Source organism: Mercenaria mercenaria, chromosome 15 (assembly GCF_021730395.1).
Source record: "Mercenaria mercenaria strain notata chromosome 15, MADL_Memer_1, whole genome shotgun sequence".
Lineage (NCBI taxonomy): Eukaryota > Metazoa > Mollusca > Bivalvia > Venerida > Veneridae > Mercenaria > Mercenaria mercenaria.
In genome coordinates this window covers 62322147-62337500 of record NC_069375.1, presented here as the reverse complement: position 1 = coordinate 62337500, position 15354 = coordinate 62322147, and the positions used below count along the sequence as shown (strand labels likewise).

The 15354-nt window shown below is 34.0% G+C and overlaps 1 protein-coding gene across 1 annotated transcript; it reads right to left on the bottom strand.

Moving 5' to 3' along the window:
- Positions 1-3272: 3272 nt before the first annotated feature.
- LOC123562368 (biorientation of chromosomes in cell division protein 1-like 1) lies at positions 3273-14821 on the bottom strand. Its single transcript, XM_053525423.1, has 2 exons — positions 14731-14821; positions 3273-6784 (listed from the first exon to the last, which is right to left on the bottom strand). The coding sequence occupies exon 2, from the start codon at positions 6749-6751 to the stop codon at positions 4490-4492; it is 2262 nt and encodes a 753-aa protein (XP_053381398.1). The 5' UTR covers positions 6752-6784; positions 14731-14821; the 3' UTR covers positions 3273-4489.
- Positions 14822-15354: the final 533 nt, after the last annotated feature.

Genomic DNA, 15354 nt, shown 5'->3' with positions numbered 1-15354 from the left:
ATTTATTATAAATTATTAACTTTAATCCTTTTTATATTATCAAATAGCAATGACTGTGAAAGCTACCTATTTACAAGGTTTGGTTTGCATACCTTTTCCCTACTGAATCTATCGCTTTTCTGTTCCTGAATCCCTATAAAATGAAACATATATAACACCCCCTTAATGCAAAAAGGTACCAAGTGCCTTCTTTATTCATATGCTCATGGTACCTTTTTGCATTAAGGGGACGATAATTGAAAATGAGTACCATTTGGTTTTCATATGTTTCAGATATGGCCATCTCAGGTAAAACAGTTTAGACATCCGGAATAGTAAAACGAAACTAAGTCTCGTCGCATTAAAAGACATACAGATGTTAGTCGTCAAACTACAAAATTAAAAATTAAGAAGATAATCTGTTTTAACAGATACGAGTCGTCTGTGTACTTTCGCTTTAACTTAATATTCAATTTCACTTATAATGCCGTTGATAATATCGTGTTTTTTTCCCCTTTTTCTCAAATTTAGCAAATGTTTCAATAAATCTACTTTATAGCAGTGTACATAATGCCCAGCTCTAGAGTGCTATTAAGACAGATAGAAATTAAACCAACATGCCTATTCTATACATTAACAAATCATTAAAGTTATATCTTGCCGACTCATCTAAAATACACTCTGAAAAATGTTTGTCAATAACATATCAAGACAACACTGGAATCGAACTATATAACTAAATATTTTATTTATTCTGTTACATTATATCGACATTTTGAAAAAATGTTCAATATAGCATCATATCTAAGGACAAATAAAGCTGAAACAGTGCTGGTGACCTAGTATTTTTATTTCATTTTTCAATACATCATAACATAATCTTGTAACACAGAACATTTCATCAAAATCTATTATTGCGAAAAATGACGAAACTGTCGCGAGCGTCTTTAATGTATAAAGTGCATCTATTGTATAATGAGTAATTCGCTCACTTTTCATGGTAGATAACATTTGTTTTAAATTGCATTTTTCTTTGAATAGATTCCAACATGAAGTTCTGCAGTTTCACCGCGATAAATTCAAATTATTTCAAAATACTCAAGTAACTTTTGAAGTGTTGTTTGCTTATATCTGTCAGCTATATATCAAAGCAACTACAGACTTAATAATATATGATTTTTGCAAGGTATCCTAATAAATAACAAAGAATATTGTTCAAAAGGGAGTAAACAGTTGCAACTATTTTAAAATAATGGGGAAAAAAAGCGTTATTCTTATTGCCTTTTGACCAATATCTTATATACTCATGTTTCTGACTTTATCATTTTTTTCAGTGTCATATGCATTCTCCGTGTCAAACTTGATGGAAAAAAATGAAGTCGCCCTAGATCTAGCTGTGGACGAGCTTAAAATTTAGTACAGATCTACTGGCAAAACGAAGTGCTGCTTTAGAAAATTTGTTGAAATACCCCAATAGTTATGAAATTGAATGACAGATCTATAAATGTTTTGTTTTTACTTTGTTTTAAATGTAGCATTCTAACATGTCTCGATTTGCTTTCCAGTTGAACAAAGAAGGAAATCAAGCTCTGTATATTCCGCGATAAACAACGGTTGAGGCGCGGACCGGTAAGAGCATTATGACGTAAATAATGACGTCAAATTGCCGCATGATGCCCGATCCTCGGGTAAATGAAGTAGATGAATCCATCCTACAACTTTATTTTTATTGAAATATGTCAACGGGCATGTCAAAATGAAAACAATCTATGCTTTCTTTTATTTATCGTCCAAACTACTAGCCTACTGTTCATCGTTCAGATGTTTCAGTATTAACTGCGCGGGCTAACGCCCTCGTGGTTCAATTCCTATGAACTCTGAACCGTGGTAAATTAGACTATAAACCACTCGAAGACCTTGATTATTTGATAAATAAACATCGGTTTTCTGGCTGTAACACAATCATAACAAATAATGATATTAAACAAATACAAAGTTTTCAGATATTGTTTCAAACATGTCTTACATGTAGGCAACTACAAAATAAATCTATTTTTTAAAATACGCATTTTAAAAAAATCCTAATTTTGAAGGGAGGTATTTACATAATATATCTTTCTGCTCCTGAATTATACATTTAAAGACACTGATTCTGGTATGCCAGGTATGTGGCCTATGGGAATGATAAGGTCTGCGTATTGGTGGTAAGGGCCAATACACAAGACTGGACCATTGATAGACTTGCATCTGTTTATTATAATAAGCTACTGTATAGCTACTGTGCAGTACATAAATTACAGGTGATATTTCTCACCTTCAGAGCAAATCACTTCTCACCTTTATAACGAGTTTAGAAAGCTTGATTGAATTAGGGCTAAATAAACAAAGTGATAAGATACAACAATGTTTTTTCATATTTTTAATATTCAAGTTTTTTAACATTTACATTTCATCATTGCTGTGTTTTTTTTGTTTTTTTTTTTAATCAAATATATAAAAAATGCATTCAGGCACATAACTTTTAAAAATAATAAATTATATGTGTATTTTGAATAATGATATCTCTTTATTGCTGGATTTTATTATACATAAAAGAGTCGTTATTTAGACAACACAAGGGGAATTATGCATTTTTAATATATAAAATCTTTCTGTCCATATTCCATTTTATCTATTAAAAATGCATCTGAACGCTTCTTTAATTTCTAATAAAATCCAGCAATTATCATTTCTTTTTCTGGTTTTATTTTGTTACTTTTGATAAAAAGATCATAATCATTGAATAAACAAACTTTTAATTTCTTTTATTAAATTTTAAGTAATTATTTAATTGTTAAGGAGTGAGAAGAATTGCTTCGCTATAAGAGTTATTATTTAATTGGTCGGGACATTACTCAACATCAATTAAATTAATTTTGTGTACATTCTAAAAAAAAAAAAAAAAAAAAAATACAGCATTCCAATCAATAAAATGCAAAACACAGGAAATAACCAATTTATCTGTAGGCAATAAAATTTATGATTCTCTGACAATAATTAGGCTACATGTCAAGTCTACAGGGGTTTTATTGACCCTTATCAGACTGGACCAGACAGGATCTTGTATATTGGGGATTAAAAAGTCTGGTATTTTTTATTTTTTTTTTTTTTGGGGAGGGGGGGGGGGGCGGGGGGGGGGTCACTTATATAGGAGATTTTCTTTGCCTTTAACAGAAGATAATTATGATAACAGTCAGTCTTTTTAAATGGAATAACTGGGATAGTTGAGGAAACATTTTATGAAAAGGCAATTGATTCAGGCTAGTTAGTGTCAGACTCTGATACTTGAGAATGGAATTACGAAAATGACACTCATGATAAAACAAGACAAAATATTATCCTTATAGCATTCCTTCCAGTAACAGGTGGACTAGTTGTATATTCCTGTTTTGAAATTGTAAAATTCTACATTAAAAAATGGTAAAATGTTGCATTTTAAGTTTTTTTTTCAGAATTCAAATTCTGAGCCAAATCAGGTTGATAAGTACATCCTACTAGCCTTAATAATTTGAGTTTAGGTAGGGCTGGGGATTTAGTGGTCCTACCCAAAACTTTTTTTTCAATTCTAAAAGAACAAATAAATGGTGCTTATTATGCCATTTAATAAAACAACATATGAGCAAATCAGGTTGAATGTACATACTACTCTCCTGGACAATTAGATGTAAGTAGAGGTGCTGGTTCAGGGTTCGAGGAAGTTTGAAGCTCTACAACACGAAACGTTGCATTTTAAAGCCATTTCTGACAGAATGTATAGATGTCGGTCTATGAAGTCCGTTATTACCTTTGGTAAAGGCGAGCTTTTTACGATGCGAAGAAAGAAAATTTCACCGTAATCTTGAGAAAAAAAGCCCTGGTTACGTTAAAAAGCAGAACTAGCATGATATTGCACTAAAAGTATGCTGTGAAAAAAGAATTACCCTTAAAAATACATATTTGTGCGTTCCAATTTGAAAGTACATGCAGTCTCCGGGTAACACAAAGCTTAAATGAATAAAATCTATATGCGATGACAACAAAACTGATTAACACAAAACGCAATATATGTTTGTTTGTTTGTTTTTGGTTAACGCTGTTTTCAACAGTATTTCAGTCATGTAATGGCGGGCAATAAACCTAACCAGTGTTCCTGGATTCTGTACCAGTACAAATCTGTTCTCCGTAAGTAACTGCCAACTTCCCCACATGAATTAGAAGTGGAGGACGAATGATTTCAGACACAATGTTGTTTATCAAATAGTCACGGAAAACATACACTCCGCCCGAGGATCTAACTCATGACCCCTCCATCCGTAGACCAACGCTCTACCTACTGAGCTAGGCGGGCGGGCCACAACACAATATAGATGATAAAGCAAAGATATCGATATTTTTTCTTTTCGTCCCAAATTTCAACGAATTAGAAAAGGCGAAATATTCAGATTTTAACACCAGTTTCCTCGTTACTGATTTGTACGAAGCCGTTTTTCTGTCAACTGAGTTTTGGCTTCTTTTGGTTAGTTTGAGATGAAATGTCGATTTCTTTCTTTCTCTTGCGCTCGACAGAAAACTTTTTAATATTTCTTTTCTCCTTTACTTCTTTGTTGTTCGATTTTCTCGCACTTTCTAGTCCTGTTTTATTCTCAACTTTCAAACTAGCACATTTGTGTGATCCCTCTCTTCTTTTAAGCTTCATTTTCATCTTTCTTTCTTTCTCTTTCGACTTTCTATCACTTTTCACTTTTTCTTCTGTCTCCACTTCCCCAATATCAAACCTTTTTGATTTGTCTCTTCTTTTCAGCTTCGCTTTCTTCTTTGTTTCTTTCTCTCCCGGTTTTCTCTTACTTGTCAGTTTTCCTTCTATCTCTTTATTCTCAATATCACACTCTTTCGATTCATCTCTTCTTTTCAGCTTCATTTTCTTCTTTATTTCATTCTCTTTCGATGTTCTATCACTTGTCAATTTTTCTTTCCCATTCTTACGCTTCTCGGATTTCTCTCTTCTTTTCAGCTTCATTTTCTGTTTTCTTTCTTTCTCTCGATTTTCTATGAATTGTACACTCTCAATTTTCTTATTTGCAATTTTGTCTGATTCCTCCCTCTTCTTCAGGTCTGTTATCTTTTCTACTTTTTTCTCTATCGATCTTGCATCATTTTCAAATTTTTCTTTAACATTCATTTTCACACTTGCACACGTGCCTCCATTTTCTTTTCTTTTCATAACCTTTTTCTTCTTTACAACGTTCCCTTTTGATGATTTACCACTCGTTTCAACTTTACTAGGCAAAACATCAGCTGTACTACTAAATGACTGCTCAGGATGATCTGACGTAACGTTTTCTGATGAAAATGTTAGATAGTACATTACAGGATTGCCCTCTTTGGGTTTTTCTGGAAATGTGTAACGTCTCCTTTTTCTTTGGCTATTAGATGGGCAAACATGTCTCACGCTAATTTTGCCACCCTTTTCCAATTTTCCGAGAGGTTTCGTCCTGAATAAATATGGAGTATCAATCCAAACAAAATTGCTTATTCGGCATAATTTTACCTCTTCTCGGCCCTTGAAGTGTTCATATACGGTGTTTGCGACCTTCTCAGGGTTGTCCATATTTCCGAGATTTATTTTTTGACCTTTCCGCAGAATGTAAAATTCTGACATTTCCATTCCGTCTTCTACCTGAGAGCATCTGTTCATCGATTCTTTCATTGATTTTACTCCTTCTATGTGGTTTGTTATGTAAATTATATGATAAAGAATGTCATTGTTTTCTCTTCTCATTTCAAAAGTAAGAGAAAACTTTGTTCCAGTTTTCTTTTTCAAAAATTGTTCATAATTTTTTGCGATAACCTTAGCCCTTTTCAACGGTAAGACTTCGTTCGGCTTTTCGTATGACCTGATAATGTTATCTACAAAGTCGGACAAGCTTTCTTTATCCCTTTCAGCAATTTGCTCCAGATCTATTCCAAACAAAGCAGCCACACCTTTTGGATTTCTCTTCACCTGGCGGTTCACATAACTACTCATGAAATTTATAAGGATATCATTTCTAGGACCTGGTGAAAATCGTTGAACATTTCGCATTGGTGTTTTCGTATATCCAAATGGATCAAGGAAAGTCAGACTAACTACCCCGCTTTTTTCCAGATCAGGAGGTGGCTCAAAAGTTTCGAAACTACCGTTAATGATCCTGACATGGATGGAAAACGGATGATCGGTGAACGAGAAGTACGTTTTGTCATCACTTTTTACTCTCCCATATCTGCACGACGGGTAATAACTTGCTATGAACCTTATTAGTAATATTTCAACATTACAGGTTAACTCTTTGTAATTCTCGTTATTACTTTCAATAAATATCAATTCAATATCACAACTGTCGTCAATTCTAACAGATTCCATTCTGTTAGATTTGCTAAGGCCTCTAAGTTCAGTCTCCGGATTCTTGCAAGATCCTTCCCATCCCCAGATAACATTGGGCATTTTCTGTTTCCTATGAGAGAAACCCAACGCAACCATAAGCGCGATCAGTGGTGATCCATACTTTTCTATTTCTGCAGGCCACTGGTACTGCGGTCCATATCTACCAGCTCCAGCAAACGCATCTATTATGATTGTTTTGTAAGCGTATTTTACCTTTTCATATTGAGTCTTTGCAATGTACGCTTGCAAATACTTTTTATACATTATTCTTTTCATTAGTCCATGTATGGTGTCTTTTTTGAAAAAATCTCGATCCATCTTTTTATTCGCCATGAAGAGCTGATTTTAGATCGGAATCAAAATCACCTGAAGAAAAGATAAAACTTCAAAATTTGAAAAAGCACAAGACGGACCTGATCATGCAGTAAGAATCACATGGACAGAAACAATTACCTTTAAAACTAGAAGTGTCCAACCATTACTCAAGGGCGTTCCAAACAACCCACACCTAGGAAAATAGATGAAAAAGTTAAAATTAAAACATAAATTTCACTTTTAAATAATTCTCAACTGAATCTGTTCTCATTAACGCAGCAAGTAATTGTTTTTAAGTCTAACTACAATTCGATGGCATTTTTATTATCTTTATTAAAATGCAATATAAAAGCCTAACCAAAGCAAACGCAAGCAGAACAAGATGGTCCTTCGTCACTCGACAGGCCTAACAAACTTGAAAGCAATCTCGTGTTAATTAAAGTTTGGAAATATCCATCTACATATTCTTGACATAGCGTTCAGTTGAGAAGAGAACACATGGTAATGCTATGATTTCAAATTAAATAAAGTATTACGTCTTGTGTATTTTTACAATCCCTTGTCAGCCGCAGATATATCTAATAGATCTTGCTTTAAACAAATACTGGAAAATACTACACGCTTCATCTCTTGTTTATGAAGCTCTAAGAAAATTACTGACCCCCCCCCCCCCCCACACACACACACACACACGCGCGCCCCCAGAATTCTCGAAGTTAATGGTGAAAACATTTAAAGCTTCACTCTCACAGTTGAACATACATCTGGAACCCTCCCCACTCCTGGAACAAAATTGTAGATCCGTCCCTGCGGCAACCCAGTTGTGAAACGAGTTAAGTTAAGAGGGTTTTTTCGGTTGAGTTGAAGTCCAAGGAATGTCCGTTTCGATGCGAAGGCACCAGTTCCCAGCATCCCGTGTATGACGATCTTGAAGGACATGAAGAGTGCATTGGATTATAATAAAATAAAAGCCTCTGATTTAAACCAGTTTTAGATAAATGAATGCATAAAAATTGATCTCCGGGCATCATCATTTCCTAGGGGCGTCTGTCCTCTTGTGCCTTCGGGACTCTTGGAACACCACCGGACCACTTTAAAAAAGACGGGGACGCCCCTGTGAATCGAGTCGTCTCCCTCTGTGTACGGTACAGTATGCAAGTTACGCTAGTAGGTCACCCTAATACAAATGCATCGGGTTTTGCGTATATTGACCAATATCTGTTGTTTGAACAGACAAAGTTTTGTTTATTGTGTGATAAGGCCAATATATAGCATACAGTAATCGAACGATAATTTGATATTTGTAAACAAACACAGTCGACCTTATTATTTACCAGTTTAGGTAAATCACGCATAGACGATATGGATTTGTTTCTCAAACTGAGACTCGATGAACGAAGTACTGTATTAGTGCAATGGGTTAGGTCGCTAGGTATGACACCCGAGGTCCGGAGTTCGATACTGGACTGAAGTATACTTTGTACCTTTTTTCAGCATAGATACAATGCCGGGTTTTCAAATGGCTTTAAAAATAATACGGTAATAGATCTACAGCATACACGGGTACTTTGTGAACGTCCAATTTTCACCGATGGAATGTAAGTACATTACCCCAACATTATACACTAACATACCATTCCATAGTTCGAAATGGCGAACATTGAAAAAAGCTTCTGATGAGCGATTTCATTATTCTGAAATTCTGAAAAGGACACAACTGACGATTCTGCAACAGATACAGCGGACTAGCCGGAAATGAAATGGATTTTACTGATTAAAATTTCATAGATATTAAAACAAGTTAAAACAAAATAGAAAAAATAGAGAAAAGAAATACACGTAATAAGATAAAAAAAGAGACGACAAACTGAGAATCAAACTGAAATAAAACAAACAAAGCAGAGCTACATAAAACGTTTCCTTAGAAAATAAGTGAGTGAGTGAGTTGGGTTTTACGGCGAATAGACACAAGATGGTCATACATCGCCGAGGAGAAGTCATATTGCAAACACCAACTGTAAAGCATAAACATTGATGTAAAAATGTAAAGCATATGTAAAAATATCCATGTAACCTTAGAAAATAAACCTCTTGCGAGTTTCGAACTCGTGTTATTTTAGCACTGCATTTGAAAACGGACAGCTTAGCCATCTGAGTTATTTCGCCAGTCAAGTAAGTGTTGATTTCTATTTGACAAGTATCGTATGAATTCCTATCTGCCGTGACATCTGACCAACCTAAATTATCTGTCTTAGACTCGCCTGACATTTTCGCACCATTTTTATTATCGTTCGCCGACTGAATAGAAAACGATAACGAAAACATTATCGGAAAAGTCGATTACGTCTTCATTTGTAATTCAGGATAACTTCGTGGTAAATCAGGGTTTTCTTTACAGTCAATACATTCAAAAGTACTTTAAGGCATCGCCACAGTCACAACTCAGTATCAGTTCATATTTTCAGGCAGAGTATTTTTCTCTTGAAAATTGCACTAAAGCCTTAACAGCTGGTCAAATTATCATCAACATAAGAAGCATATGATGATTTATAGTACATATGCCATTTGTAAAATGTTAGAGTCTCGTTTAGACCGAAAGTTTACCCCAAAATATTGAAATTTTATGTGCAGTCAAACTCCAATATAAAAAATATTACAAAGACAAAATTTAGTTAATTTCATAGTACAATATGTATACTGCAAACTCTTATGGATTTTTGTCGATATTGTTCCTGGTTATTGCATTAGACACAAAAAGACAACCCCATGTAAATTTAATTGTACATGCATCACTGACCACAGGTAGCCAGGTAAACCTATACATAATCCTATAATATCACCTGTTTATATACATGTAAATTATGTGTGAACAGATAACACAAATTGGATAAATTGATGGTGTTGGGATTTTTATGTATAATTCAGTAATCAGGTAAAATTTCAAAAAAATTTCTGAAGACTTTATTCTTCACAGTCTGCTTTACAATTGGCTGTAATTATCTTTGAAATGTATTGAATATATATTGAGTTTGACTGCACGTAAAATTGCAAAATTTTGTCATAGAAAAATATCGAATAAAGGCATAAAACAGGTAGTGAAATGCACATCCTTTTACTTGATAATGTTCACATAGATATTTAAAACATAATTATGACAAATTTATTGACTTTATTGTTACCACTTAATCATCTTTTATTTTCATGAAAATTTGCATGTAAAATTTTGAGTCAAATGGCCGCCACTGTAGGCGATGCCTTAAGGTACTTCCGCAAATTGAAATTAGAAATTCATGTGAAAAATCAGAATCCTCGAAACAGCTTTCGAAATGCAAGGACACAAAAAATATATGATAAAAGTTGAAAAGGTATATCTGTAGGTAAACTTGCGAGCATGAAAGCTACGTTGAACCCCATCTCCACAGTGCTTTGGAAGAAAATGAGTGAACATTTTTTGTGCAAAATTTCGGTATCGTATGTAACCTAAATTGCTATAAAATATTTATTTTCAAATCAAAGAAATGCCAAAATAGTGCATACGAGCGTTACTTTTTCAAGAAAATGTCGTTAAACATTCTAATGCGCAAAACACGTGCACAGTTTTTCTAAAATATTTCGCCGCCATGTTTATTTCAAGGAATTAAATATATGATTGTTCTTTTACCTCAGATTTCCTTACTGAAATATATATGCCTCCTTATTCACGGCTAGAGATATCCATTTAGTATAGTTTAGCACTGCCCGATCTCCTTAATCTGTTACCGATCCTTTACATTTAAAGAATAAACGCAATGTGTAATGATAGCTTTTCGCTTTACACACCACCTTTGGACAAGAAAGGCATTTCACTTAAAATTTGTAAGCATCCGCTGGCAAAATATTATTGAAAGATCGGAACTTTTTCTAAAATAAAGTTCAATTTCAATCATTTTCAAAAACTGGAAATATTGCACATTGTGTTGAATACATAAATAAAACAAAAATCCCCAAAATAAACCATTTTAGAACTTTTCCGGGAACTATAAGTTTCAGCCGAACAACGCATTTCAGGATGACACAAAACTGGTTTCTCTTTGTAAACAGTGTCAAAGTTCACCTGAGGGACATTGCTGAAAAAGTAAAAGTGCTTACTTGTTTCAGTTTTACATCCTGTAGAAAACGATAAACTTTCAACTTTAAATGCATATATGTTCTAAAATTATTCCAATATCAAAAACCGTCCGATCTTTTCCGTGAGAAATAAAACGAAGCAAATTTAACTATTTGTTTACACTTTAACCATGTGAAATTAAAGGCTTGACTATCACGAGACTCCCATGCATTTTGAACCTCGTGGTGAATAAACTGAATTTACTTTAAAGTATGGTGTCTCAGTTGAGCCAGTTATTTGTTAATTTCAGAGAACATACATTAAAGTGTGTGTGTGTGTGTGTGTGTGTGTGTGTGTGTGTGTGTGTGTGTGTTGTGTGTGTGTTTGGGTTTAACGTCTTTTTCAACAATTTTTCAGTCATATAAACGACGGTGTCTACTTGTAGCAGTGAGCACAATGCTCAACTTTATAGTGCTGCCTCACTGGAATATCACGCCGTAGACACGTGACATGATACCCTACCTAGTCACATTATACTGACACCAGACTGTCCTAGCACTATCCTCTTAATGCTGAGCGCCAAGCGAGGAAGCTGCTAGTACCATTTTTTACGTCTTTGGCATGACGCGGCCGGGGATCGAACCCACGACCTCCCGCTCTCGAAGCGGACGCTAGATACCACTAGGCTACCGAGGCGGTTCATACATTAAAGAAGTGCTTATGAGATTATGCATGTGTGCGCATATTTCAAAGTCTACTTTATATTAACGACTATAGAAAACAAGTGTGCACTCGGCAAATAGCAAGTCTATTATTTTCAGGTGTATACTGAACACTGATCCTTATGTTTGTACTCGTTATCCTTGGTTTCGTAGACAGTCTTAGTACTGGACCGCTGCTTCCGCTGTCAACACCGCAGTAATATAAAGTCAGTGTCCATTTCTATGCCGGAATTTTCAATACACATTTATTATCAGTTTATATCTATGAAAGTGTGAAAAAATATTATTGTTTAACAAAGAACAGTAACTTTTGAGATCTTTCTGATTTTAATCATCAGGTTTTCGCCTGAAAAGTTCAACTGATTGCATTTTGTTTGTTTTGTAGTTATCTACAATTGTATACAAATTGTATTACCTCCTAACATATTTGGCTGTACATTTTTGTCTGCGATTTATTCTCACTGCGTTTTTAAAAACATGCTGCATAAATTCTCTAATACCGTGTTCAGACTACGTTTTTAATCCTACATTAACTTGGGTTTATTTTTTAAACTCGTTTGCGTCCACACTATATGTGGTGTAAAACGTGAATTTTGTAAAGGTCAAGTGGTTTCTGTAATGTAGCATTAAAACTACCTCGGGAGGTGGTTTTAATACTACATTAAAAAATAATGCTACATTATTTTACAAATGTGAACGCAAATGTGGGTTACAACTGGTTTTACAATCCCAAATCTACAGATCTTACCTTTTGGAGGACGAATACCATGTGTTTCTCTTTTGTATCAAACAATTGATGCTGTGGCTGGCAAAAGTTATTGGACTGTTGTTGAAACAAAAACGTTAAATTGCGATATGGAGTCATGCTGACGCTCAAAATGGATAATAGATGGAATGAACAGAAATTCTTAGATGAACAAAGAAGTTTAAATATTGATGACCCCTTCTTGTTTCTGTTAGCCTCAATTCTTTGTAACCTTTTTTGCTTATTGAAAGATATTTGGTGACTTCCAACATCCAAAATTGCATGTCTGTATTTAAACCACATTTCTTTGCCTAGTGTGGATGCAAACTAGATTATTTTTTGATGGGTTTTGAATGTCAAATACCAATTATAGCCAATTAGTGCCTAATAAAAATAAAACCGTTCTGCTAGTGTGAACACGGTAATAGTGTATAAAAAGTCGATAGATCAAAACTGGTTAGTTTACGACGCATGAAACATCTAATAAGGAATCTCTATAGGCCTACACATCGAACTTGTCCCGGACCAGTATGCGGAAATACTGTGGCCCAATGTTTCAAGATTGTCTAAAATGTTTGCATATATCGTGATAAAGCAAATATTTCGATTGTTTTTATAATTAATAAATATAAAATCACGTATATGTGAGAAAGTTACGTTAAGTAATTTCGGTAGTTACCGCAAGAAGTTTCGAAAATTCCATTTGCTCCAAAGTTTCCTTGAGATAAGCAGCGTGTAAGTCGTAAATTCTACTGTAATAAATTAAACCTTTCTTACACGTGCACAATCCTTTAAACGAATTTTTGATCATTGCCAAATCTTGGTCGCATTAAGTCGGAGACTTTTCTTACAATTTTAGGCAGTTTGGTACACCATACATAGAAAAATCAGTGTGTGCACATTGCACTACTTTTATGTATGTTGAAAATAGCAATATGTACAAATGTATTTTCGTTTTAATACATGAAGTGGTCAGATTTGAAAACAGATTTTGTAATAAGTTAAGTTCTATTCAGTAAGACAATTCTCCTATGCACTAATTGAAACTTTGAACTAACTTTTGCCATTCATGAATTTTTAATAAAGTATTTTGAAAGGATTTATAATCTAACCAAAAATTTGGAAAAATACAGGTAAAATATCTGCTTTGTTTATTTCCAAATTTTAGTATCACTTTTTATACAGCTACTTTTAGTTCAGGTCTTGCAAACTGAGCTGTTTTTGTGCTGCGGAACAGCTGCATTTGAAAGCTTTGGTTCACTATATTTTCACACCTCAAATGAAGGTCACTCTAAATTCAAGATGGCGGAAGTACCTTAAGTAGTACAATTATTTTTTCACCGATAATGGTTTCACAACCCGATTCCCCTTTTCTCAATAGTAACATTTAACATGTTATTGTCAAAAATAACGTGCAAGAGTAGTATCTGTAAAATAATCAAAATTGAAACCATGACTGATTATTGTGGTGAGTCATCCAGTTTCACAGAAATCCACTCACCAGCTAAAAAAATAAGAGCCCGACAAGGAAAATTATATAGATTATGGTAGCATATCAAGATAATAGTGTAAACTTTCCAAGAAAACATTTCAGAAAAAACATGATCTTTTCTAGATAATCTGTTTGTTTCTTGAAAATATTTTAGCGCAACATTTCGCGTTAGGGCTTAAAACTGCCATGAGATACATGGTAGATATCACGATAATATTCTAAACTAAAAGAAAAGTTGTGCATTTTAAGAAAACTTTATCGCAGGTAAATTATTCTTTTAGAGATATCCTTATGTTATTGAGGTGAAGTTTTCAAGAAAGTCGAAATATCAAAATCATCGTCGATAGTTATCAAGATCTTGCTGATAAATCACAGTTGTTCGAACTTGTTTTTTTTTTTTTTTCATGATAACATTTTTAAGTACCGCGATAGCTAACTACATAGCCGTCTCAATGCAGAACTATGCAACCATTATGGATTTATGAAATACAAGTTATAAACGCATGAACGACCAAACCTTTTACAAAAAACTCCCAATTAGAAAATGTTGTACAAGGTACAGCTGTACCAATGAATTATAAAGGAAGTAAGTAGTGCGAGTCTTTCTTAATACATTTTTCTCTTAAAGCTTTATAAACGAAGAAAGTGCCAGAATTCTTTTTATTAAATCGCCTTTTCAGGTCAAAAGCAAATCCACTCAGCGGAATAAAAGTATTTAAAGTTCTAAATAAAAAACCCTATTAACACTTTTTTGAGGGGTGGGGGTTATTGGGTGGGCATATTGTGTGCTATAAAGTGCGAACCTCATAAGTTTACGCGGTACGTTACGAAACTCTAAACTACTATGAAGCAGTGCAATATGATAAAAATGTCATGGAAGATTTCTCGACAGTTTAATTTTGGGCATGCTGGTCCGCAGTCTCCATCATTATTTCAAGTAAAAAAATTTACCTGGGCTAAAACAATAATTCCTTCAAATGATCTTTTAAAAACGCACACGTTTATCAGCACCTCATATGATCATTGAACAAGGAAGAAAATAGCCCTTGCTTGAAATAACTGCGCAATAAAAAGATAAAAAACTACTTATGAAATTTATACCTATGATTCTTAAAGGTGGTCGATCTTATTTTGATGAAATAACGGACAACTTTACGTCTAATTACTCCTCAATTACGCTGAATATTAGACTTTCAATGTAGTTTTTCTATCCTGATTGTCCACCAAAAGTCTTTAAGCATACGTATAAACTTGATAATCATCCGTTGTCCAGTGAATATTAAGAATAACTATATACGTTTGTAAAAGTATCGTACAACTGTACAATTTTAATTATAATTGACCACCTTTAGCTACGTGTGCATTTTTTTTTGTTTGGTTATCAGCGGGAAACTTAAACACTGCATTAATCATCACGTGGCGATGAACAGAAAACAAAACCAAACCAAATATTAAAAGGATGTCATGATTACCCTATATCGCTCACCTTTTAAATTTGGCCTTGGAATCATCAAGATAAACATTCTGACCAAGTTTCATAAACTTAAGACAGTTCTGCAGCATTAAAAGGCTTTT

Excerpts from the sequence above, each read along its gene's own strand:
- LOC123562368 (XM_053525423.1), bottom strand. The coding sequence starts at position 6,751 with ATGGCGAATAAAAAGATGGATCGAGATTTTTTCAAAAAAGACACCATA.